The 26,881-nt window shown below is 38.5% G+C and overlaps 1 protein-coding gene across 6 annotated transcripts in view; it reads left to right on the top strand.

Annotated features, from left to right (window-relative positions):
* Positions 1–26,881, top strand: part of FNDC3B (fibronectin type III domain containing 3B) — a 331,748-nt gene that overhangs the window by 147,701 nt on the left and 157,166 nt on the right. For all 6 annotated transcript variants that reach the window (XM_046658126.1, XM_046658125.1, XM_046658127.1 and 3 more), the window contains exon 4: positions 21,597–21,673. In XM_046658126.1, coding sequence (XP_046514082.1) covers positions 21,597–21,673 — 77 coding nt within the window. The remainder of the gene's footprint in view (positions 1–21,596; positions 21,674–26,881) is intronic.

The raw sequence follows: 26,881 nt of genomic DNA, 5'->3' as shown, positions 1-26,881 counted from the left end.
AGAATTTTATGACGCCTTCTTCTGCCTTGCCTTCTCTTTTATTTGGTCAGTATTTCCTTTGGCATATTCTACCAGAGAATGGGAGAGCCCCACGTGATGCAAGTAAAGCTCTCTCCCACTCTTTGTTAGGTACTTTATTTCATATCCTTTGACGCATTTGATTCAACTAACACCTTCTTGTAAGGACAAGTAGTTATTATTTCTAATTTTGTAAGTTAAAGAATTCTTCAAGTTGAATGATTTATTAGGTGCCTTTCTGAAGGATAAAGAGTTTGTCTTATTACGAAGTCTTCGGATTGTCTTATTAACCCTCTGTTGTTGAATGAGTGGAATCCTGGTGAGGCCTTTCTGTCCTCAGCTTTGTCATTTTTATCTTCCCGTGAGTCTCTGGTCCTTGACCCCTGGAAGAGATTATTTGAAAGCACATTCATAAGACGGCTTCACATTCAAGGTTTAGCTTAAATAGAATCAGGAGTTATTATGTTAGGCTTTTTAATGATTTAGTGCAGGGTTGGCAAACTTTTTCTGTAAAGGGCAAGATAGTAAATATCTTGCTTTGTGGACACGTGGTCTCTGACGTGTACTCTTCTTTATTTCTTTTACCCCCCTGAAAAATGTGAAAACTGTTTCTAGCTCCTAGGCTGTACAGAACCAGGCCATGGACTGGCAGCAGTTTTCCAAAGGAAGAGGGTTTGCTCTCAGAAACATAGGACGTGGATAATTCTCTGGGTTCTGAGATTGACCCTTCAGTCCTGGCATATATGGACGTGATGTTGCTGGGGAGGTAAGGTAACATGAATACTTCGTAATAAGAATATGTTAGTGTAATAAGCTGTGGGCCATAGAGTATCCTGGAGAACGCTGTTCTCTCTCCTTCTGATGTTCCTCTGTGACATTTTAATGTCATAGTCATATTTTTATGTGATTTCACATTTACGCTAAGTAAAATGACATTCTGGCAGAATGCTGTTATCAAGTAACTAGGAACAAGTGATCATACAGCAAGTTCATGCCCAAAGTGGGGAGAAAGCAAGACAGGCCATGAGTTTGTCTTCTGTCTTTGTGGTTGTTTTACTCATGACTTGGAGGATTTGGTGATGGCTTGGGTAAAACTGGACGTCCTAACCAGTTTTGCTTTCTTTCAGAATTGACAGTTCTTAAACTGCATAAACGTAGTAGTCTGAAACCTTCTAGGGGGGCAGATCACATTCACAGACACTCCACAGGAAGTTTGCTGTTTGATTTGCTCCATCTTTTCTCGGACTTCCTTTGAGAGATTACACTTGGTATTCTTCCAGGTCGCAGTGGTAACAGCATCTGTGCTCCCAAAAGCACCTTTTAAGGAGAGAGACAGCCCATTAGATTCATCACACACTTCATACCTTTCCTGCTGCTCTTCTTGCTGATTGGTATAAAGCCGTTCAGTCACTCCATGTCTATTATTATAAATGGAAGTTGGGCTGTTTCCTGTTACTTTTTTCCTCCAGATCTTTACAAATGATTTTTGGGCCCGAATGCAATTGTGAATAGACAGACATAGCTTCTAGGAAAGCCATTGGGACCCACTGAATTGTGACTATTGGACAAAGGCATTTTGTTTGGAAGGCTTGTCCCAAAGTGGTGTTGGAGTCTGAAAGAAGGGCCGCCACCGTCTGGTTCTTTCTGCTGAGAACTAATAGGAAAGCTGATGTTTGCTGAGTGGATGGCTGTGCTCACTGTCCAAACAGATCCCTGTTTGCCAACTGTGAACATATTGCTGCCTCTGTGAGGCACTCCATCATGCCCTGAATGGATCCTCTTGTGTTCAGAGTTTCCTGACTCACAGAGGGGGAGAGAGAAATATTTCTTTCAGACTTCAGCATTCACTGTAGCATCCATAGTCTCATCAGACCTTTAGAAACCAAGCTTGCACCAGAGACGCTTCTTAAGGAAAATGAGAAAGGGGTAGAGAAAAAGGTAGAAAGTAAAAGACAGCTTCATTGAAATGCCTTTATTCTGACCACTTGTGGCCAAGTTTTTGTAAATAAACCAGGCCGCCTAGGTAAATAGAAAGAATTGTGAGAATGTTCCTGATTTCTCCTGAGCAAAATAAAACTTTCAGCACTTGAGTTTCTAACTCACGGTTCATTTCTGTTCACTTTTACACCCACGCACCTCCCAAAGAATGTAATGCATTCATAATACGTTACTAAATGGGTAATAGTCTTATTCCACCTGAATAATTCCTTTAAAAAAGAAAGTTAATCGATATAAAGGAGTTTTAATTACTACATAAACTCTCTTTTAATTTTAGAGTTCCAAATTATTCTGTATTAAAGGATGAAAATAAAATGGATTTTTTTTGTTATCATTTTAGTCACTTTATTTAGTCAGTTTCTATACTCGAGTCTACTTTTTGGCAAGTTCTAGTGTTAGCTGCATGAATTGAGGACACCGCTCACAGGACAAGGTTAGGTCTTCCTTCTCAGTTACCTTTTGTTCTCTGTTTTAAGGTTTAGACAACCTTGAGAGGGGATGGTGGGGACCAATGATGTTGACTGGCAGTGCAACTAAATGAGCACACGGCATGCACAGGACACACCATTTTCGCCTGAGTTTTTATCGAGTACCTGGTAAACACTGGGCAAACTTTGCTTGGCAATGTGGGGGAAATGAAGAGGGTTTCCTGTAGTTGATGGGGAGGACTGATGCTTTTATGAATGGAAAAGCAGATTCCCACACGGTGATCAACTATATTGCTCTCCCTTAGTCAGTGAGAAATCAGCACTGATTTGCCTAGCTGGAGTAAATGAGTGTTTGGCTTAACCTGATAAAAAGCCTAAAACCAGAATCACCACCCCATCCCGAGCTATGGTATTAACCATTTTTGTCTGGATATTGGTATTAATCTCTTGTTGTCTGGATATTTTTATTCACGACTGCCTGTACTCATAGAAAAATCCAGGTCTTTAACCTTAGTGGTTAGAACTGGAAGATAATGGGAATAGTAGGGACAGTTGAGGCAGGAGAGGAAATGGCGGCCACAGCTGTGGTGTAGTAATAATGCTCCTAGCTATCCCTCCTGGGGAGCCAAGCACATGCCAGCCGTTCCTCTAAGCCCTTAGGTTACTAACTCACTTCTTCCTCAGACGATCTTGTGAGATTGGTACTATTACTTTCCTCATTTTAAGGATAAGGAAGCTGAGGCACAGAGAGAGGTTTAGCCATATGCCTAGGATCACACAGCTAGTAACTGGTGGAGCTTGGAATTGAACCTAGAAGAGTATGGCCCAGTATCTGTGCCACACCTGTTTCATTGTGGTTGGCCGGTAAAGAAACCTGCCTTCTCTGTGCAGAGTTTTCAGTTTTTCTTTCCTTTATTTCTTGCAGTGTGTTTTGTAGAAGTGTTTCAAGTTACTTAAAATCCCAAGTACTAGGAAGCTGAGATCACTTCAGAAAGACAGTGTCTTCTATAGGTGAAGGCATTTGCCCCTCTCCTATATCTATTTTTATCACAGAGAGGAGTTCCATATTTAATTTTTTCCATAGTAGTTATTATTATAAGTTGATTGGATTACATTGTGGTCTAGTAGGTAGGGCTGGGTCGTAAATTTCGTCAGTGCTTAATTGACATTTTGGCTTCAAACTTGAAGCAATGAATCATTATAAGGTATCAGTATAAAACCAGGAGATTTGTATATACTTGTGTCTTGTATATGAAAAGTAGATATATAAATTATTCAACCATATATTTCTTTATGATGTGATGAGAGTATAAGGCTTGGAAGCAATGTTTTTAGACTATTTTTTACTACTGTAAGGTAATATGAGTTTTTTAGGAGTTATATTTATTACAGGTCATTAATGCTATGTCTGGTAGTTACTGGTCATCTGAAATGGTGCACGAAATGAAGAGGAGGTCATATGACTCCTAAATAGGAGTCAAAATAGTTTTTGCATGAGTAACATAAGGCAAGTTTTATCATTTATTTCTAGGAGCCCATCAAAAAGAAAGTTCGTTTAGAAGTATACTCTAGAGATATTTCAGAAAATCAGTTATTAAAAAAAAGTAGATCACACTATATTGTGATATTTTATGTAGTTTGTAAACATTGTAGCTGAATTTAAAATTTTTGTGAATGTGTCAAGCCCATGAAACCCATCCAGAAGTTTTAATATTGAGTTTGCTCTCAACTGAAGAAAGTTTGTTCAAGTTCCTTCTTTTGAGGGAGAAATTATGACAGAAAAGAACAGTTCAGCTTTTTGCCTCTCCTGACTTGTTATAGGAGTCTTTGTTTTGGTCTTGTTGCCTGTGTTTGTTCATTTTGTTTGTTTTATATGTCTTGGGTCTGTTTTGACTATTCTGAACCTGTTTTTTGAGGGGCTCCCAAACTGCCTCATCAAAGAGCTCATTAGAGGATTGATGTCTTCACACCCAGAGAATCCCCAGCCCCAGCTTTCTGAATGACACCTGCGATCACCACTTTAATGTTCTTCCAGCTGCCAGCCAGTAGCTTGCAGCAGTCTTTCTCCTTGGTTTAGGACGAATCTGTAAATTGTGGCTAAGATATTCATTTGTGTGAGAAACTGGAAAACTTGTTTGGTGTTAACTTTTGCCTGATATCCACTCAAAAGTAGAAGTAGAAATAACTCATAACATTATTAGTACTTGCTCCCCAATCATTAAGTAAATCATTAAGAGACAATGAATGTCAAATAAATAGTAGAGTTTCCAGGGAGGAAAGTGACCAGAGCCCTTTGTGGATCAGGTCTGACCACTTTTTGCTTTTGTGTGCATATCCTTCTGACGGTTATGTTTCTGTTTGGTAAGTTTTCATAGCCTAGTCTTCTCCAGATGTATTGAATCGTTTTGTGAGTAGTGAATTTCATAAAATTGGGACATCAAAACATAGCTAAATGCAACTTTAGCATTAACAGTCATTCTTTTTCCTAAGTCTTTAGAGAGAAGATTTGTCTTTTAATTTCCTGGTAAATCTCATCCTGTGCAGCCCAGGTGAGGACGGCACAGGGGCGGTTAAAATCCAGAACTTTCTTCCTTTCCTGTGGCTGACATTAATAAGAATATTGTGATATGAACACCTGGGAGCAAGAAGAACAGAGGGAGAGATGAAACACAAATTGAAGGAATCTGGCATTTCTTCCAACGGCTGGAGAGCAATAGTAGTTAGAACTTTAATTACGATACACTTACAGCCGTCAGAGATTAGGTTGGCTACTGTCTACTGTCAGAAATGGCTTTTTCAAAATGTGAATAATACATGTATTTATTTTAAGCCCCTCCCCATATAGCCTTCTTCCAGAGGATGGGGGTGAGGAGGTAGATAGAAAGCAAGTGGAGAAGACAGAGTATAATTTATTTTTTTAAGCAGAAAGTATTAATTGTTTATTAGTTATTACATTCCAAGAATTAATGAGACTAAGGTCAATGCAGACCTCTTTAAAACAAGGGATAAAGCATTATTTTTCATTATGTCGATACTGAGATTTAGAAAACGCGTATATTTATAAGACATGGCATTTTAATGCAAATCAGATGTTTTGCTGAGTCTGTGGGATGACTGAACTTTCCTAGCACTGTTTACGCTCCATCTTTCCAGAGATGATGATAACCTTAAAGTAAATTTTTTCACTTTGCTAAACAGTTGTCCTAAGAGTTGTGAACCAGTGGTTGGTTGTTTTCAGGATATGACGAAAGCTAGATCCACGGCTGATCTCAGAAATTGTCTTCAGTTTTAGATTTAGTGTGTGGTGAGACTGCCAGTCTCTTCAAAGGGACAGTGACCTGTCTTTTTTGTAAATTTTGGCTATTCAAAAAAATCTAAAAATTGCTTTATATTTAACTGAAGAAAACAAGTGAGTTGGTTACAGGAATACTGAGTCCAACTGAAGTACAGTGGATCTGAATTTGAAGTTAAAGGAGAATGGGGTAGAGTCCACTTATTTAGATTAGCTACTCTGTAATTATATCTTGGGAGTTTTGTACAGGAAATGAATTTTGGTAGTTCCTGGGACATTAGACTTACAACTGGATGCTATGATAGATCCATATCAGGTCGTTAATGAGAAGTTTGTGATTGTGTCTGCAAAGCTCTTGCATACCCACTGGGCCATTAGACAGGTCTACAGGTTGGGATTATGAGCTTTCTGATTTCTTTCCATTTCTTCTTAAACTGTACTGTACTTGATGAATCTTAAAAGCATATGTCCACTTCCATTTAAATATCTTTTAAATTGGGATGCATCTTACAATTGACTGAATGTCAGTTGAATGCAATTAGCATTTTTTTCTTTTTTAGTAGCATATGAAATTATGTTGCATTTCATTGGTAGTGAAATGTGATATTTATTAAAATATGCCCCTATACTACACATAAAAAGATGCATCATTTTTTCTTTCTTCTTCATGCTCTGTTGGGCCACAGTAGGAATTCCAGTCTTTGAATCACTAGTAAACGTAGACAAATTTTTATTTTTTTTGAATGGATAATCTCTCTGGGAACCTCATTAATTGAGAGTTCTGTAAGTTCCTGTAAGCCCATAGCAATATAATTATCCTGCAAACATTGCTCATGAAAAACCTGCAGAGTGAAGTAAAATGAAGAAGCAAGCTATCACAAAAGGCAAGTTTTGTTTTTGTAAATGATAAAATACTTAGAAACAAGTATCTGAGTAGAACCTTTCCAAAATAGTTTACAAATTGTATTGGCACTTTGAAAAAAATTCATGAAATTTCACTAAAGTGGAAGGTAGTTACAAACCTTCTTGCTAGGTTTATAAGCTGTTGTATTCATTCTTTTTCTGGGTAGGGAGCGGTGGAATAAAGGCCATTAAAGTTATTGTTGTGTTTCAGTAAAATGAATCAGTATTAGATTATTTTAGGGTTAAAGAAGACCTAAGTATTAATTTTTCTTAAATTCTGCTTTTTTGTAATACTTTTAAAAAAACTTCCTACCTACGTGCAAAAATTGAAAAGATTTGCTTAGGAAGAATGTTGAAAAGAATAAGGCATTAAGGTTTAGGGCAGAAAATGTTCTTTTTCCTGGCTCATGTGAGAGAACTGTCAGCTGAGAAGTTATTTGCTTTTTAGATGTGTTACCCATATGTAGAATCATTAAGGTATTATTTTTATACATTCCTAGAGAGTTGAAATTTTGCCACTGACACATTTGCAAAAGTTGAGATTGAAAAACTATGAAGTATCTTGATTAAATCAGACTTGTCCTTTAATGCCTGGCTATTCTGTTATAAAAACCTTTGGGTTATAGTTACAGATAATGAGACTGTTTCATGTAGAGTGAACTTTATGCTACGATTTCATATAATAGTACACACACACTTAAAACATACACTAAAAGCATATAACTATAATATCGAAATGATTTCATATAATATAACATAAAATTACTCATAGCATATAAATATGAAAATACAAATATTTAAATAGTGCCTGGTGCTGATTCGAATACCGATGATCTCAATAACCTAGTACAATTCACAATGAAAAAACAGTGAAACCATGACCTCCCTCAGGTTTGAACTTGGCAGGACCCTGTTGCTCAGGCTCTGCCTAACTCTGCAATGACTTGAGTTCCAACTGCGAAGGCCCATGGGTCACCAGAGTCATGGAAGATTCAGTGATTCATCTTCATTGGTGAGCTGGCCATGGTATGGGCTAGAGGCTGGTGGTCTTGTTTCTGCCTGAACTTGACTGTGAGTAGATGAGGGCAGTGATGATTCTCCACACTTTGTGTTTACAGTGATGGAATGCCCTGTTTGTAGAACCTAAATTTAAAAAGGGCCCTAGAAAGGCAGGTTGTTAGAATGACCCATGCCAATGTGGTTGGAAGCCATTGCATAGAAGGAGAGGGTCAAGAAATTCCAAGTGTTTCTGTCTGTAGAAGAGGAGGCCTGAGGAGCTTTAACTCTCCAAGTATCTCTGAAGGATTGTTTTGTGGAATTGAGGTTACGTATAGTCTGTCTGGCTCTTCGAAACAGAATTCAGATTTCTGCTTATTGAAAGGGATAACCCTTTATCAATTCAGATTGCTAAAAAATGGAATTTGCTGCTTTTTGAGAAAGTGGACTCTCTGTTACTTGAAGTATTCTGGCCACTTGCTAGAGATTTTGTTCAGCAGTTCAAGACTTAAATGGGCTATTGGACTGGATGACAGATCCTTTCCCACCCCCAAGGGGATTCTGATTCTGTGATCTTGTCTGTCAACTAGAAATGTTTATAAAGATTTTATCAACTGCTCTCCTTGTTCGTAGATGCATAGTGTTTTGTATTAAACTGTCACTGGTGGCTAGTAATCATATAAATAAATACAGTAATTGCATAGACTGCTTCTTAATAGAGTGCTATTATTCTGTATTTTATAAAATCCTATGATCATTTTGTTGTTGCCATGGAACTATAATAATAGTTGATTTATTATGACTAAAGCTAGAGGACTATTTTTAGCCAAATTATACTTATCTTTGTTAGTTGAAATATGTTCAATTAAATACCCATTAAAAGGATAAAATTTATGGGACTTGGCTGTTTTTCCCTCTTCACTTTAAACATTGTGCTGAAATTAAGATTCGGCTAATTTGGCTTAAAGTCAGTACAAATGAGATGTGCTTCAAGGATCTTGAATGTGCTTAATTTTTTTCTCCCTTTTATTTGTTTATTTTTATTGTGTTCTTTCTGGGTCATTATTCCTCTTACTGATTGGTTTATAGAACACCTACATCAAAGTCCAAGGGGGTTTGTGGTTGAGGGGGGCCAGGAAGAGAGAGGTGCCAGCCTGTGGAATAAAAAGCAGATTCCAGAGGCCTGGAAATCTACATTTTTAAAAGGCCTCAGAGATTCTAGTGTAACTCACATTTGAGGCTCACAGCTGGAAGGATTTTAAGGATTGTCAACTAACAGCAGTTTTGTAGAATCTGTAAGCATAGACCTAAATGACACCGATGCCATGCAGCATATTGCTGTAGAAGGAAGCATAGAAATTGTCAGATTTCTTTTCTTTTACTTTGCATTCGAAGGAGTTAGCCTAGACAGTTAAGTGACTTGCCCAAGGCCTGGCAGATTAGATCGCATATCCTCCTCTGAGCTCCAGTTGGTTTTGTTGGGATGGATTGAGAAGAGATTTTAAAAATACCATTTGAAAGCTGAAATGGACCAGTGACCAGCCTGTAGATTCCTGTGATGCTTTTTATGAGTTGCCATTTTGAGTGTCATGAGTATGTGGCCATCACAGACTTTTTAATGCATCACACTGAATTGGGAAATAACTCAGTCAAGATTAATTGGGTCTGTTTATTTTCTGGGTGTGGTTTTTTGCCTAGTTTGTAGTTCTCCCCACAATCCACCAGATTATTCCCCGCCCCCGCCCCTTCCATGTTAGGTATCTGTCCAGTTCCTCCCCTCTTTTCACAGAGAAGGTGAACTTTCTGCCCCAAACCATTCTTTTTCTTTATTATGTTTATTCTAGCAACACATTGCCTAACAGACATGACCTCATATCTGTGGCCAGGAAATTTTTAATCAAATATTTTGATACCGTTTTGCTCTTCTAACTTGGTAAGTAGGAGGCCGAAGGTATGTCTCAGTGGACCTCAGGATGTGTGTATATGCACAAGGGAGTGATTTTGCAGGTGAAATCAGGAGGAAGAGAAGTCACCAAGCACAGTGATTTCTCAAAGGCAGTTATGGAGATAACGAGATGAAAAAGACAAAAATTCAGGTGGTCTTATGCTCACAGTTTAGTCGGAAGAGGATATCTGGAGAGGGATGGGTATTATCTGGACATTTTGCCTTGAAGGGATTTATGAGTTGGTCCTGTTTGTGTAGCATGTATATCTGTTCATCGCTATGCTCTTGTTTAACCATTGGTAGTACTGTAGCTGAAAGTCTCTTTCTGATGTATTTTTGTTGTTTTTATTGAAAACATTGATAATTTCCCCTTCTCCCCTTCTTCCCTATCCCAATATGGCCTAGTCTTGACCATTCCTGACTGGCAAACTGAAGGCTGGTAGTTGTCTAGATGAGGTAACTTTAAGGTTTAGCCATTCTCTTGAAAAGCCTGCTGTTTTTTTTTCAGCTCAAGAAAAACAGCAGTGAATCAGCTAGGAGATCTTTCTGATAACCTATTCCCCAAGTGTAGACCCTCCATTTTCATTTGTCTCAGGTCCTCTTAGTAAATGGAGGTTGATATTTGAAAGCAAGATTGTAGCCTTTTTAGTCAAATGGTTTGTTTCTGGGGAACCAGTGTGCCAGGATTAGGAAGCATCTACGCCATAAAGCAGTCCGCTGCCCCTCAAACAATGACTGTCTCAGGTCATTTTTATGGCTGAGAAAATTGCCTGTCAGGGTGACCCAGCCTTCCTGCAGTTACTGGGAGGCATTTACTGACCGCCTTTGATCAGACTTCAAGTGGGAGAATCTCACCTATTTGTAGCTGTTGTTTACTGTCAGTCCTTAGCCTGCCCTTTGTTTTTTGCCTACAAACTAAAGAGTAAAAGCAGCAGGCTGTGTAAACATGGCGGGTCTGTAGGACCTTTCATTTACTTTCCTGGCTTCCTCTATGTGGTTTAGGTAAGGCAGAGATGAGAACTATAAATTGAACTAGTCATCTCAAAGCCCGTTATTAGGTCCCAGGCACTGGACCATTTAGAGAATTTTTATTAGCAATCAAAACACTTTTGTCAAATTAAGTTAATTTCAGAAGATTGCCGGTCTTTGGTTGAGAGACAGCTTCCAACCTGACATTGGAAGATTATGAGTGAGCGAGCAGCCTTCTACATTGGAGAGAAAATGGCTTCAAGTTGATAAACTGTGATTTGTGTTTTATTTTATGGAACATTTGGTTTATTTTCTCCATTTCCGTAATAACTATTGGTTTTCCTTAGTAGTTCTATTTCATGGATCCTAGACATTTCTCTTTTGCCTTTGTATTTGAGGTACATGAGTTAAAAGAACTAGGTTAGTAAACCGCGTTGGAATGTTGTCAACAAAATGCCTTTAGGATGTTGTCCAAGGCCTTCCTTTATGGCGCGTACCCTCCCATGGGCAGCTGAAGAGCCAACCCAGAGAGGCTAAGAGGGCTGCTCTGTGGTTGGCTTTGTAAACCTCATTACAGCAGTGGATAATTGAGCTCCCCTCAATTTGTTGAGTAATGATATGTTGGTAAAGTTCTACATTATCCTTATTTGTAAGTCACCTTTCAGGTGGGTGATGCTTTTAATGTTCTTTCATTTTTGACAGACGAGTAATGTAAAACAGATCTTGTAAGGGCGGCAGTCACATACTGTTGTCTGGTGAATAATTTCAGTGCTGTTGTCACACTTGCCCCTCTGGAGCGTGGCTTTGGAATTGTAAAGTGGAGCACAGGTGAAATAGGACGTGCACATTTGCCCCTGAGGTCCTCACGGAGTTGTTAGGAAAATTCTATTTGCTGTCCTATCCTTTGCTCGCTGTTCTGTCCCACTTAGGAGAAGCGGGCCTTGTGGCCAGCCAGATGGGATGGGAGTGTGGGAGGATGGGGAGGAAGAGTGGACTAGGTTTTGTTGATCTCTTTTCTCTTTCATAACCCTTCCTAAAGGCACAGAAAGCTAGTGAGAGAATGAAGGCAACCCCTTTAAAATACTCAGGGCCACAGTGAAGAAGTTCTGCTCCATTCCTGCTGACACGTCGCTTAGTTGCTCTCCTGGCTTTTCATGAACAATCTGTCTCTCTGATTCTTTCCCAACAAAATTAATAAGCTTAATATATTTCTTTAAAAACACTAGTTTGTGTTTTTTCTCAGGACATTTAAAATGAAATTTTACATACTCTGCTCTAATACATTTTTACCTTCAACAAGACTATCTGGAGGGTTCCACTGGAATTATGCTCACCTACTCCAACTCAGTTTTCCTGGTAACTCCCTCTTGAATCTGTTATTAGCTGGAATACCCGTAGTTCCTGGTCCTCATTACTCTATGTGAGGGGCTCTGACGCCCTTGTTGGGCATAAGAGAAAACTTGCTGGGAAAGATTGGCTTTTAAAGGCTGTGAAATGAAGTGCTTAATGCTCTTTCTGATGCTCTTATTTTAATTTTTCTGCTGGTATTTGCGGGGCCTTTTCTTTGGAAAATATCAGAAGCCTTCTGTCTGTATTACTGAGTTGTATTTGTATCATGCCTCAGAGCTTTGAAGTTTGTGTGGGTCCTGGTTTAAGCATAAATAAGCAAATCCATGGATTATCTGCCATTAACACCTGACATTGAAAATCAAAACAAAGATGCACTGAATCTTAGTATTCATGTGGATAAGTTTAACTGGCAGGGTGCTGCTGAATGTTTGTCATCTGTACACTGGGCAAGTTTGTTTCACATTTGGATAGGGTGATAAAGTTTAACATGAAGAGTGGGGCCCTGCGACCTTGAGAGACCCAGCTTCAGCATCAGGCTGGCTGTCTGGAACCCACTGTTTGGTTTTTGTTTTGTTTTTTTCCAAAGATCAACTTCTTGAACCATTTCTCATAGGCCTTCTACCTAATTCTTGAATCGTTTTTATTGCTAGACTAGACTTGTACCAAATGCTCATGCTGCTTGAGATATCTGGGCTGTCTGCCTGCCTCCATGCTGAGATGCACAGTGTCTGTCACAGAAACCTCAGGCCAAAAGCAGGACACAAAGCTGGCTTGTCCCCTCCCCCACTTTTGTGCACCTGTGCATTACTCATTCTGCATGCCATTCTCTCCATAATTAAGAACAGAAATGCTTGTTCTCCTCAATGTCATTGTGTCCTTGGCATCCTGCACAGGGTCTGGCAACTAGAAAGGTTTGTGGAACCGAACAAAGCAGCAATCCAGAGTTCTGAAACCAGGAGTCGAAGGCTGTGTTACCGGCCTGTCTCATAGTACCCAATATCTTTGACAGTCCTACAGCTTGTATTTCTGTAGCCCTGAATTTAAATCAAGTTCTTTTAAAAACTGTGTTAGGCTATCACGCCTGTTATGAATGGACTTGCCAACTTCCTTTACCATTCATTGCCAGTCAGTAAGAGTTTTAAATATGCTCCTTCTGCCCACCCCATGGATAATTTTTATTGTCCAGCTCCAGAACTCTTGGCTTCTAATGAAACAATTGCCGCTTGTTTATGTAGTAGTTTGTTAGTAACATATCTGTTGTAACATCCTCTGCATGGCTTTTAATTCCTTACAGCATCTTGCACAATAATTGTTTATTGAATTTAATTCAATAAAATATTAACCGATATTGTGATCACACAGTAATTACATAGATTTCATTAACATTTAAGCCTTAAAACAACTTGATAAAGTAGTTTTGGTAAATACCTCAATTTTTTTGAAATTGAGGAAAATTTGGATTTATGAAGTTTAGTCTTATGTGAGAATTAAACCCTTGTCTCCCAGCTCCTGATACCCTTTTAATAGCAAAACAAGTTCAAAGGGGAATATGTGGGGAAAAAAGACTTATGTTTCAAATTGGTGAAACAGATTTCTTAACTGATATGGCACCTTCTTGCATTTTGAAATGGTTAAATGATAAGATAGTGGTGACCCATTCTTCATGAATTCTGTCAGTAACTCAGTTTTGGTTCTTGGTAGTGGTTTACTTCAGGAAGGTTTCCGCAGGAATCTTTAGTCGTTGGGCAATTTGTTGTTATGATCACTTGCCACTTTTCAGGACAATGGGTGACCCAGACTAGAAATTCTTGTAATAGAGCCAATGTCAGAGAGATGTGGAGGATCGACTTTCAGAAAACAAGGGCTGGTGCTTGATTTAGATAGACCTGTCTCAGGACATTTAGCGTGTTAGGTACGCCCAACTTTCTAAGGTTTCCTAGAAACTAGGGAAAGATAACAGGTAATTTGGGGAGAAGTAGAGGGTTTGGATTGGGGATGGGGAAGTAGATAACTATGGGAAAGCAGCCATTCTTTGGTCTTTAGTTTTTAATAATTATAATTATAATTCATGTATCTCGAATATGTTACATTCTAAAAAGGGAGGTAGTATTTCCAAGCTACAAGATAGGGACGTGTTTTTAGAAGAGAAAATGTGGAGAACAAAACAACTAACTTGCTCATTTGAGAAACTAGGTAATTCTTTGTCTCTGTGGTAAATAATTACTCTCTGTTAACCTCTTTGTTCATGCAGTATTTTTCTTCTGTGGCACAGTGTTAAAGTTGTTTTGAAATCCCATTATTTGGCAATCCACTGTGCTAGGTACTTTATATGCATTACATTTTCCATTTCTCAGAACAACCATTGACAGTAGCTCTGGTCATCCCTTTTTGTAGGTTGGAAAAGTGCTGATCAGTCAGAGATTTTAAGTAACTTGCCCAAGGTCGTGCTAGGAATGGTAGAGCCCACACTGAACACAGGCCTCACCAGCTCGCAGGCTTTTCTTCTTTGTGTGCTCAGATTCTGCTCTTTCCAGCCTCTTTCCTCTCTGGCAGGATGCCTTTGGGAAGAATACCTTGTTACAGGTTGGAGAGACCAGTGTATCTGAGTCAGAGAAATGTGTCATCTATACCTGGCTGTGTATGAAAATTAACCCTTGAGAGAAAATGACTTTACAGCAGCGTTTTCAGGAACAGCAAATTTTATTCTTGAAGGAAGGTAAAATTAGAAACAACATTGGGCTAAAAACTAGAAGAATTGAGTTCTAGACCCTGTTGTTTCATCATCTGCCTGCTGCTCGGTGTGCTTCTGTGCCTCAGTTTCTTTATTTGCAAAACAGTGAGATGTCTACGAAATCCTAAGGGCCTTTTAACCGATCACTTCTATAACTGCTTACGTGTCCACGGGATGATCATCTTTTAAAATCTTGCTAAATTTAAACAGTGCCGAAGTGCCTCCTTGTGTTTATTTGTTTATATGTCTGTATCCCCATAATTAGCCTGTCAGTCCTTTGAGGATAGAGAATGCGTTTTACTGGTCTTCGCATAGCACAGTGTCTAGAAATAGCATCCTCCCAAATATGAATGTGGAAGGAATGAGGATGTGTTCTAGGAGATTTGTACTCTGTTGCTTTTTGGTAGATTATTAGCAACCCCAGTTTTACTTGTCTTACCATTCTTTAGTTACATGCTCGTCTCTCTTTTAAAAAAAAATATTTTTATTGAGGTGAAATGCACATAACATAAAATGAATTATTTTAATTCATTGGCATTTAGTACATTCACAGTGTTGTGCAATCACTGCTTCTATCTGGTTCTGAAACATTTTCGGCATCCCGAAAGGAAACTCTGCACCCATTAAGCAGTTGCTTCCCAAATCCCTCCCACTCCTTAACCCTTGGAAACGACAGATTTGAGTTCTGTCTCTACTGGTTTTTTTATTCTTGATATTTCGTGTAAATGGAATCACACGATTTGTGACCTTTTGTATGTGGCTTCTTTTACTTAGCATAATGTTTTCAAGGTTCATCCACATTGTAGCATAGATCAGTCCTTCATTTCTATTTATGGCTGAGTAATATTCCATTGTTTGTATTATATCACATTCTATTTATCCTTCATCCCCTAAAGGACGTTTTGGCTGTTTCCACCTTCTGGCTGTTGTGAATAGCGCTGCTGTGAACATGTGTGTACATGTACATGTTTGAGTCTCAGTTTTCGATTCTTCTGGGTATATCCCTAGGAGTAGAATTGCTGGGTCATATGCTAATTTTATGTTTAACTTTTTGAGGAAGTGCCAAACTGGTTTCCACAGCAGCTGTCCCGCTTTATATTCCTACTGGCAATTGTACAGAGTTCCAATTTCTCCACTTCCTTGCCGACACTTATTTTCCATTTTTCTGAGAATGGCCATCTTAGTGCGTGTGAAGCGATAGCTCATTGTGGTTTTGATTTGCATTTCCCTAATGACTAATGATGTTGAGCGTCTTCTCATGTGCTTCTTGGCTATTTGTATATCTTTGGTGAAATGTCTGCTCAAGCCCTTTGCCCATTTTCAAATGGGGTTGTTTGTCTTTTTGTTGAGTTGTGAGAATTCTTTATATATTTGTGATATAGGTCTCTTATCAGATATATGATTTGCAGACATTTTTTTCCATTCTATATTGTCTGTTCACTTTGCTGATAAAAGTCTTTAATTTTTATGAAGTCTGGTTTATTTTGTTGTTGTTGCTTGTGCTTTTGAGTACAGCATCATGAAAATATACCTGTGTTTTGTTTTGAGTTTTGTGATTTTACGTCTTATATTTAGGTCTGTGATCCATTTTGAGTCTATTTTTGTATGTTGTCAGGGCTCCAAGTTTATTCTTTCTGTTTGGGACCTCTTGCAATTCCATGTGAATTTGGGGATTGGCTTTTCCATTTCTGCCAAAAAGACCATTAGAATTTTGAGAGAAATTTCATTGGCCTTGTAGACTGCTTTGAGTAGCATTGCCATCTTAACGATGTTGAGTCTTCCGTTCCACGTCTTTATTGGGTGTTCATTCATCCCGTGTATTTAGGTTGTCTTCAGTTTCTTTTAGCGGTGTTTTGTAGTTTGTTGGAAAGTCTTTCACCCCCTTGGTTAAATTCATTCCTACATCTTTTATTCTTTTGGATGCTGTTGTAAAAAATGGACTTGTTTTCTTAATTTCCTTTTCACATTGTTCACTGCTGGTTTATGGAAACGCAGTTGACTTGTATGTGGCTGTTGTACCTTGCAAACTTACTGAATTCATTTATTAGCTTTAGTAGGTCTTTTAATGGAAGTCTTGGGGTTCTCTCTGCATAGGATTATGTCATCTGCAAATAGAGTGTCCCTTCTTCCTTCCTAATTTGGATGCCCTTTTTTTAAGCCTAATTGTTCTGGCCAGAACTTCTCGTACAGTGTTGAATCGCAGTGGTGAAAATGGGCATCCTTGTTTTGTTCCTGATCTTAGGGGGAAAGCTTTCAGTCTTTAACTGTTGAGAATGATGTCTGCTGTGGATGCTTACCGTCTTTTAACCCACTAAGTCAGAGGTAGTCAAAGTGTGGCCCCTGGACAGCGGCAGCTATACCACCTGAGAACTTGTTAGAAATGCTAACTCTTGGGAGCCACCCCAGACCTGCTGATTCTGAAACTGTGGGAAGTGGAGCTTAGCAGTCTGGATCTTAAGAAGCCCTCAGGGTGATTCTGATGCTTGCTAACATTTAAGAACTGTTGCACTAGAGGTTAAGCTTCTTGGAGGTTAGAACCTGTGTGTCATTATCTTTGTATTCCTTTTAGTTCTCTTGTGGGATTAATCAGTGTTGAATAATTAAGAAAAGAACGTCAGTGGTCCCCAAAGTGCCTACATAATCTCTTAGCTTGTCTACGTGTCTTGAGTCACCATGAATAATTGGAAATTCTTTATTAGACATTCACAAGATTCATCAGAAGACCTCACATTTCATATTCAGTCTTAGACTCATGGCAAACAGCGCACGTACACTTTTATTTAGACAGTTTCTAGTGGTAATTATTTTCACCATAATTATCTGCTTACCTACTAGCTGTAGCCTTGTCCTTATGACTATTCCTTCCAGCGAGAATTTCTCTCTTTTGACTTATTTAGAAAGACTCGAGGGTCACTTTTACAGAGTTTATTGGATTTTATAACATCACTATTTTGCCTTTGCTGTATTTTTCTCATTAGTTTTCTTTTATCTTGCTGTGTTGTGATCTTGGTCCCTTTACATGCTTTTTGAACAAGATAATATTTAAGGTAATAAGATAAGAATGTGATGTATTGCTGCTAAAGGCTGTTGTTGAAAATAGCCAATTGGACACACCAGTAGCAGTTTACAGACAAGTGTGATAATAAAATTCTATTTATTCACTACTTGTTACCTCATAGTGAGTACTTAGCTTATAAAAATGCTATTTAAACATGTCCAGAATTGTGATATAATCAATTATTTATAGCTGGTCTTTTTCTGAGGTTCGTTTAATTGATAATTTATAGCCTGGATTCCCACTTTCCACCACTTTTAGGTATCTAAACCTCTATTTGTACATTTACCTCGAGTCAGTCCAGTTAACTCTGCTCCCAGAATGGGTGAATATTCTGCAGATAGCATCAGAGCAAGGGTTAAGTAAATGTGTGAGCTCTGGGGGATCCCTGGTAGGAGGGAAGAAACACAGAGTGAGACAGAATGGGCCCACAGCCTTGGCGGGGGCTCAGAAGCTCTCCATGAGCATGTGTGGTCCTAAAAATACCATATTGCTGGGCTTTCCTTCAGTCTCTTTGATGTGGGAATAAAGTCATAGGATCGTTGCATGAATTATTGATTGAATAATTAAGCAGCTTGCCAACCTTTCTCGTTCAAGGTTTGCCGTAAGTACTAAATGAAAAATCAATTCATTAACATGCTAGCAGATTTTTAAGATGTTACACTATGTACTTGCATATTGCATTTAAAATTTTTAATGACTATACACCAATCATAGTTCTTGTTTGTGTCTCACATCTGTTCAATGAAAAAAAGAAATTCTTGACTGTTGAAATCACAGCCTAAAACCTGAAATTGATCAAAATTCCCAAGGCATTTTTTCATGGTGTTGCTTGGCTCTTACCGAACATTCTACTTCCAGTTCTAGAAATTGTGTATGTGACATTTTTCATCTGTCTGTGGAAGAGTTCATGTGGTCTCTAGCGGAGCTTCTTAATTAGTTTCTCAAAAAAAGAAAAAAACTCACTGACAGTATTTTGGAAGTATGTTTGTTTACATTTGTTTTAAAATTATTTAATCTGTACGTCCATATATCTTTGTAGACCTGTTTGTACGTAACAAGAGTGTTTAATTAAAGGGGGCTCCAAATACCTTAAGAGATCTAAAAACTTTTTTCAAAAAGTTTAATAGTTCAGTGATTTTCCAATATAGTCAGAGAGGAAGTTGGTTTGTTTGAGAAGATTGTGTGGCTTTTTTTTTTCCTTATAGCCAGTGTTAGTGGTTTGAGCAAGAAGAGAACCATTTTTCACCATATTCTGAGGGCTATAGCCTTTCAGTCTTGTATGTCTTGAGGGTATCAATTAAAAACAAGTCAAAAGGACCTCGTAGTTGTAGAAGTTTAGGAACATAGCTTGTGTTTTAATTAGGGAAGAGTTAGAATAGTATCAGGAGGTTCTCAAACACAGACAGTTGAGCAGAGGACAGGCAGCCTCACTGATTGGCAGATAAGTATTTAGAGAGACAGTAACTTTTCTCATACCACCATTGTGAATGGGATCTTTTTTTTTTTTTAGACTAGTTTTTGAACTCCTGAATGCCTGTGGGTGCAGTGGTTTATTTCAGAAAGGAGAGGAACCTTGGGGTTCCAAGGCACAGTTGAATTTCAGAAGCCGTTACTGTAAATTTCACAATGCCCTTTGAAAGAGTTTTGATGACACTGACAAGAGGAAGGGGGAATAAGCATGTTAAAGTCATTTGGCTACTTTTGAAATCAAGGCCAGGAAGAAAACATTTTCCGGCTGTAAATCACTTACTTGTCCTACATTCTTTAAAGCATTTTATACAAATGACTTTAACAGTTTTGGGGGTCATGCCTGGGGTTAAGAGACTGTTTGCCTGGTATACATTTTGGTGATTAAAAAGCAATACTTTATTGAGGTAGTAGCTTTTCTTTTCATACTCTGTTCTGTGAAATATTTGATATTTATCTGATGGGGAAGGTTTGCCTCTTAAGTCAATATTGTGTGAAGTGTATACTTGTTGATTTTATGCGGTACAGGGACGTGTGCTATTAAAGAAATCAGTACTTAACAATGTAATTATAACAAAAAGCTATAAATAAAATTTTTAAGAAATTGTGAAGATTCCTAACATTTTGATGAGTAATTATTGTGCCATGCATTGCTCTAAGTGCTTTTGCATGTATTATTGAATGTAATCTTTAAACCCAACCCAGTGAGGTAGGAATTGTTATTCTTATTTATAACTGTTGAGAAGTGAGGCTCAGAAAGGCTAATAAGTGAATTGTCCGACGTCACCCAACCAGTATGAATAGTGAGCTGGAGGATGAAACCAGGCAGAGGCCATGCTCTTGACGCTTATAGAGCCAAGGACATTGACCGTTGGATTTCACATAGTGCTCAGGCTAGAAGGCTGAGATAATTGTCTATGATTTTTTTTTAGTGATTTAATTGAAATAAAAATATTTAGTATATACCTAAATGTCTTGATGGTTTTGGCAAAAATGCCGCAGCTGATGAGAAAGATGGATTTGGAAGATGGATTGGGAAAGTGCCTTCAGTGGTGGTGGATGTATTAGTTTAAATCATCCTTATGGGGTCATGCCCATCTTAGGCCATCGTCATCTTCTGCTTCAGATGATTGTTGGTGTGTTAGCATGTGAGAGTCCGCTGTGGATTTGTGTATGTTTATACATAGAATGTAAACATGTAAATATTAACATCTTTTCTGCCCTGCTCCCATGTTTTTTCCCATACTTGCGGCCCTGTTGACAGGCACGCCAGCATTACTGTCCCTCCACATCCCCCGCTACTCCTCTCCTGTGAAGTGGTTATAACACTGCTTTGTACTGTGAGGTGAAAGGTGCATTATGCTTACATGTAAATGCAGCACTGGGTGGCAGGATCTGTCTTCTTTTGCCAAGAAAAGTGTTGTATTTTTCTTGGTTTTTGTTACAGCTGGGCAATTTTCATTGCCGGCAGCACCACACACATTAGGAGAAAGCAAATAAACAACACAAGGCACTTGGAGCCAGGAAGTCGCATCTCAGACTAGAAACACAGTTTTGGATTGACGGTTGGGAAGTGGGGTGCTAAATGGGGAAGCCAGCTACCAAACTGAAAACCAGTGACCGTGAGGTTCTTGCCCTTCTAGGCAAACCATTTAATCGTAGGACCTTTGGAAGGGGGTCAGAAGTTGATTTCGATGTTATGACACTCCGTTTCTTTGTAATTAAATATTAACTCAGTGTGGGTCTTAGGTAACTGAGTGTTGCCTTGCCATTCGTTGTTTGTCTTAGACATGTGATTAACATTTGTTGAATTTAATATTTTGAAACTAACCTCTCGTTAATTGAATGCTTTACTTTGACGTAATCCAAGTAAATTTCGCATGAATATTCCTAATAGTGCCTAGATTTAAAATATGATGTATTTTTTTCCCTGCCTTATAACATGAGGCATACCAAATTCAGTGTTTTAAAGGTTTCTTCTATTTCCGATTAATGGCATGTTAATCGAAATGAAAATTGTAGACCCAAAGTCTATGGGAGCTTTTTAAACTAGAGGAGATCAACTCATTTAAAAAGTTATTTGTTTAAGCATTTTTTAATAATACATTCTTTTAAAGTCAAAAGAAAAAAAGGAAACTTTGCCCCACTTTGTTAGAGTACTCTTACCTGAACAGCCTTGGTTTATGGAACTTGAAGCTTTAGGAATTATTAAATATTTATAAAGATGCTCATAGTTTCCCCCTCCCCCCGACTTGAATAGCTGAAGAATTTGTTTTTATGTGTGGTTTCAAGTTTAAGGCACAGTGTACCAATTACTGAAGAGAAAATAGTCAAAGTGATTAATTCTCTTAAGTTTTGGTAATATTTTGGAAATAACCAATGATTATTTTGAATAATCTATGTTTCTTCAAGTGTTAATATGTTACTCTTGCCTCTTTTAGGACCTGCTGAAGTTCCCATGATGTCACCCAATGGATCCATTCCTCCCATCCATGTGCCTCCAGGTTACATCTCACAGGTGAACTATTTGATGGACTTTTCCACTCACTATGGGCACTGTCATTGTTCCAAGAGAATATATGTTGAGGTTTCAGAAGCGTATTCCAGGATGAATTTAGTTAGGATAATGCTAGAGTTGTCATCCTTTTTGTGGTGCCATACAGCCTTTCCTGAGTCCTGCTACTTGACTTGCAAGAGATTCGGAGGGAGGAAAACAAAGCAGGCTGCTGGGCTGCCCTTAGCCGCAGTGGGTTTCACACTTGACCGTTTGACAGTGATTCCTTCATAGAGTCTGCTGCCTGAGAGATTTCCTTCCATCTGTACCACAATTTGCTGGGGGAAAAAATGCAGAGACTTATTAGTAAAAATATCAAAGGAGACATTGCTAACCTAAATAGGGCCTGCCCTCTATTATGGGAGTCCCATTCCTCCATAGTGTGGCATGACCTGGGCTTGATGAATTACTGAGTATGATGTGAGAACTTGGCTGTTTGTACTAATATTTCTCTGAAATTTGATTTTCTCTGAAGTAAAATAGCAATAACAATGGAAAAGTAATAGCAATTTCAGAGGGATGTTGGAAGGATTAAAAAATGTTAAAGGATAAAATTCTATCCTATACCTGAATCAGGTTTAAAATGTTCACCGTGCCTGGAACGGGGGTGTCATTATATACTGTAGCTTTTGTCCTGGGCTCGGCACAGGTGAACGCCTCATGCTTCTCCCTGTACAACTTTCTTCCAAATACCTAACTACCAACTCTTTTTCTCTCTCTTTGCCTCTTCTGTTCTTTTTTACTGATTATAAAGGCATCCTTTACTCATTGGGAAAGAATCAGAAAAGATAGAAGAGTACAAAAAAGAAAATATTTATAATTTTACTGCCCACAGAAGATAATCATTGTGTTAACATTTTTTAGATTATGTCCTTCCAGATTTCTTTTTTTCTTTCTATTCTGTCTCTGTTTCTCTGTCTGCTTTTAAAGTGGTTTCAAAATCTGTAATTTTCAGTTTTTAATGATTTTGCTAGGGTGAAAAAAATTGGCAGCTACATAGGAAAATTACTGTGAAGTGCAGGCAGGAATCAAAGAAGATTTATCCTTCTCTGATGTAAAAACTTATCCATTTCTTCACTAAGCCATAGTGCAGCCACTATAATTTCATTTTTTCCATTCCTACTTTTACATGAGCCAATTTGACATCTTTTTTCTTTTTGAGTAGCCAGAATGTTGGCCAGTCTTCCCCCTGTTGCAAATAAATGACTCGTTCTACACAAGTCTTTGTAAATAAGAATCACTGTGGGGAGAAAAGGGTGGAGACCAGGCCCTTGTGGCTAGAACATGTGACGTCACGTCACCAGTTAAGTAACAGAAAAAAACAAGGAATGTAGAATTCCATTATGTCTTCTCCTCTATTTTGAGGAAATGTTTCATTCCATTGAAGCAGAGTACAGTTCTCACCATTGTGATGGCAGGAATAACACCTCCTTTTATGCTAAAGGTCCATTTAAGGAATACCAGTGAAAAGTTGAATGTTCTCACGGAGAGAAGCTGCACTGTGCTTTTTCTTGCTAGTGGTGTTGCTGTGATTGTACTAACCGCAAAACATTTATTGGGAGTCCTAGAAAAAACAGAGAATTTCAGATTGTGGTATATTTCTCGTTCTGAAACGTCTATAGAAAATTCAAGTAGAAAGAGTAGAAGCAGAGCTGTAAACTCACTTTCATAAAGCTGATGATGGAAGCATCGTGAGACACTTTCTCAACTGAGAATTATCGCAGAAAGTGCTGGAAGATATTGGAAGAATAGTAAAAATGGAGTAATTTGGATTCTGAATTGAAAAAGAGAAGCAGTCTGTGAGGCATGTCTTCAGCTCCATTTAGATTGGGCTCCCTGGTCAGAGGATGGGCCCAGAGTTGATGACCTTCGGTGGTAGCACTATATCTTTAATGATATTTGACAGGAAAGTGTCTGAGTAATAGAGATGATGACTATGAAGAAAATTGAGAAACTGATAGGATGTGTGTACAACGTCTTCTTTAAGGCTGACTGCATACACACTTCAACGAAATGAGGAGGATGGAACCAAGTATAAAATGTCTTAGGAGACTTCTCAGCCCCAGGAGATCTAAGGAGAAAAACGCATTGTTGTCCTGCAGTTGTAGAAAGGAAGAATCATCAAAAAAAAAAAAAATTCCCCTCCCACCTGGACGTAATGTGAGAAATGCCCAATACTAGTGTGTCCCTATGGGAGTCAGTTCTATCTCTTATTCCCACAGTCCTTTTCCTCAAATACATGTGACTTCCTTGTTCAGGTCTAGAGTTGGGCGTACATTGCATAGAAGTGGAGTTCGAGTTCTCTAATGTAGATTATGGATCCTTGATACTCAACCCTGCTCTCCTTTCCAGGTGACCTCTACCTGTTGCCCCACATTGCTGCCTCCTTAAACTTCTGTCCCCTGGATACATCTGGCCTTTTCTCAACTACATACTTCTGTGCCCATTATTTCCCTCTTCTTGGAATACTCTAGAGCCCCTCTTTGTCTGACAGTTCAGTCCTTCTCATTCAAATGCCCCTCCTCATTGTGACCCTTTCAGAAGCTCCAACACAGAAATGATTGTTCTGTTTTTTCAGCATTTTTGGCACTTTGTCTCCATCTTTGTCATGAAATACAATACATTTTATAACCATCCCCAAGAACTCTTAGCGCCTCACTGGGACTATATCTGAGAAACTAGAACACGGCCTGGTACATAGTAGGTACTTGATAAGGGATAAGCGTTTTTAAATATATGCGATTGGCCAACCTGAGATAAAGTAAATATAGGACAGGTTCATAGATTTGCAGGTTCAAGTAGAACAATAAAACAACTGATAGCTGGAAAATTTGCTGGATCAGAGTGATGTATACCGGCAAGTTCTGAATGTGGATTTGACAGAGGAGTGCCAAGACAATTCAGAAGAGGAAGGGATAGTTTCTTCAACAAATAGTGCCAGGACAACTGGATATGCAAATGCAAAAGAATGAAATTGGACCTCTACCTCATGCCATATACAAAAATTAACTCAAAACGGATTATAGACATAAGCGTAAGAGCTAAAACTATATAACTCTAGGAGTAAAATTTTGTAGCCTTGGATTAGACAAAGGATTCTTAGGTGTAACACCAAAAGCACAGGCAGCAAAAGAAAAAAAATAGGTAAATTTGACTTCATCCAAATTAAAACTTTTTGTGCTTCAAAGGACACCATCAACAAAATGAAAGGAAAATTCATCAAGTGGGAGAAAATATATGTAAATCATATATTTCAGGAGCAACCTGTATCTAGAATATATAAAGAAATCCTACAAATCCAGAATAAAAGGACAACTCAATTTGAAAATGGGCAAAGGATCAGAATAGACATTTCTCCAAAGAAGCTATCAAATGGCCAATTTGCATATGAAAAGTTACTGGACGTCATTATCCATGAGGGAAATGCAAATCAAAACCACAATGCAATGTACTTCACACATACTAGGATGGCTTTAGTCAAAAAGATAGATAATAACAAGTGTTGGTAGGGTTATGGAGAAATTGGAACCCTCATACACTGCATGTGGGAGTGTAAAATGGTACACTTGCTTTGGAAAGCGATCTGTCATTTCCTCAAATTGTTAAATAGAGAGTCACCATATGACTCAGCTATTCCACTCCTGGACATATACCCAAGAGGAAAGAAAAATACATTTCCACACAAAAACTTATACCTGAATGTTCACAGCAGCATTATTGATAATAGCTCCAAAGTGGAAACAACCCAAATGTCTGTCTGCTTTTGAATAGATAAACATGATGTGTCATAACCATACACTGGAATATCATTTCAGCCATAAGAAGGAATGAAGTACTGATATATGCTAAAACATGGATGAACCTTGAAAATACTGTGTTAAGTGAAAGGAGCCAGACACTAATGCTGTATACCCTATCATTCCATTTATATATAACATCCTAAATAGGCAAATCCATAGACACTGAAGGTAGATTAGTTGTTGCCAGGGGCTAGAGGAGACATAATTAGTGAGTGACTGCTTAAGGGTGTGATATTTCTTTGGGGGTGATGAAAGTGATCTGGAAGTCAGTAATGGTGATGGTCACTCAAGTCTGTGAATAGACTAAAAAGCACTGAATCAGACACTTTAAAAGGACAGATTTTATCATATGTAAATTGTATCTCATAAAGCTGTTGTCAAAGAAAGAGGGAGGGAAAGATAATGACTAGTCCTAATTATTAATCAGCAAACAGTGGGACAGCTGAGAAAATGGCCCACCCTATCTTGGTGCTGGAGGTGACAATGTTAGTAACTCCTCTGTAGGATGTGCACTGTGCTGAGTGCTTGTCTTCATCTCTGGTTTTCACCAGTCTGATTTTCCACACGAGGAAGCTGAGACCCTGAGTAGAACCAGGATTGCAACCCAGGTGTTTGTTTCTGAGTTTACTGCCCTGTTTCCCACTATGATGTGATCTCGAAGTCAGCGACAGAGCCTGCCTTGATGGATGCATTTACTTTATCTTGCGTTGCTTTCTGACAGTGTGAGTGTGGATGTGTGCTGTGCCTTCTTATGCATCTCCAGTACTAAAATACCAGCTACTCACTTATGAGACGGCCCGTTATTCTAAGAAAATTGAGGAGGGAGGCAAGTAAATGATTAAAGATGTTACATTAGTAAGTCTCAGCTGAGTCAATGGAGGAGTTCTTGATTGTAGCATTCATTACATAATTCACTAGCTGAAAGTGCTGTAAAGATAAATTGATCAAATTGACAAAATACAAATGTCAGTAATGAGCAGATAATCTTACCATAAGACGAATATCTGGAGTTGAAGGGACAACTGTGTTCTGCTCTGAGGTGCAGTCAACAGCACTATGTGTTCCTAGGTTGAGAAGGACTGAACCCATTTACTTTAAAGATACTGTGGACTTAGGGGAGGAGAACAGAGGAATCTTGTCATTCCAACTCAGCAGGCTCTGCTGTCATAGGCTCTTCCATGTTGTATGTGTGTGTTTTGTGCTTTACTTTTTAGTGCAAGGCTGGGAGGTGTTTGAGGAAAAAGTAATCTGAGGGCTTCAACTTGAGAAAAAATTTAGGCTTTTTTTTCCAGTTGTCAGAAAGTGGATTTAGGTAAGAGGGAGTTCAGTCTTATCACACTCATCACCATCATTTCCATTATATATAAACGTT

Source organism: Equus quagga, chromosome 4 (assembly GCF_021613505.1).
Source record: "Equus quagga isolate Etosha38 chromosome 4, UCLA_HA_Equagga_1.0, whole genome shotgun sequence".
Taxonomy (NCBI): Eukaryota; Metazoa; Chordata; class Mammalia; order Perissodactyla; family Equidae; genus Equus; species Equus quagga.
Note: the sequence above shows the minus strand (reverse complement) of the source record. Positions and strands in the feature narration are given on the sequence as shown.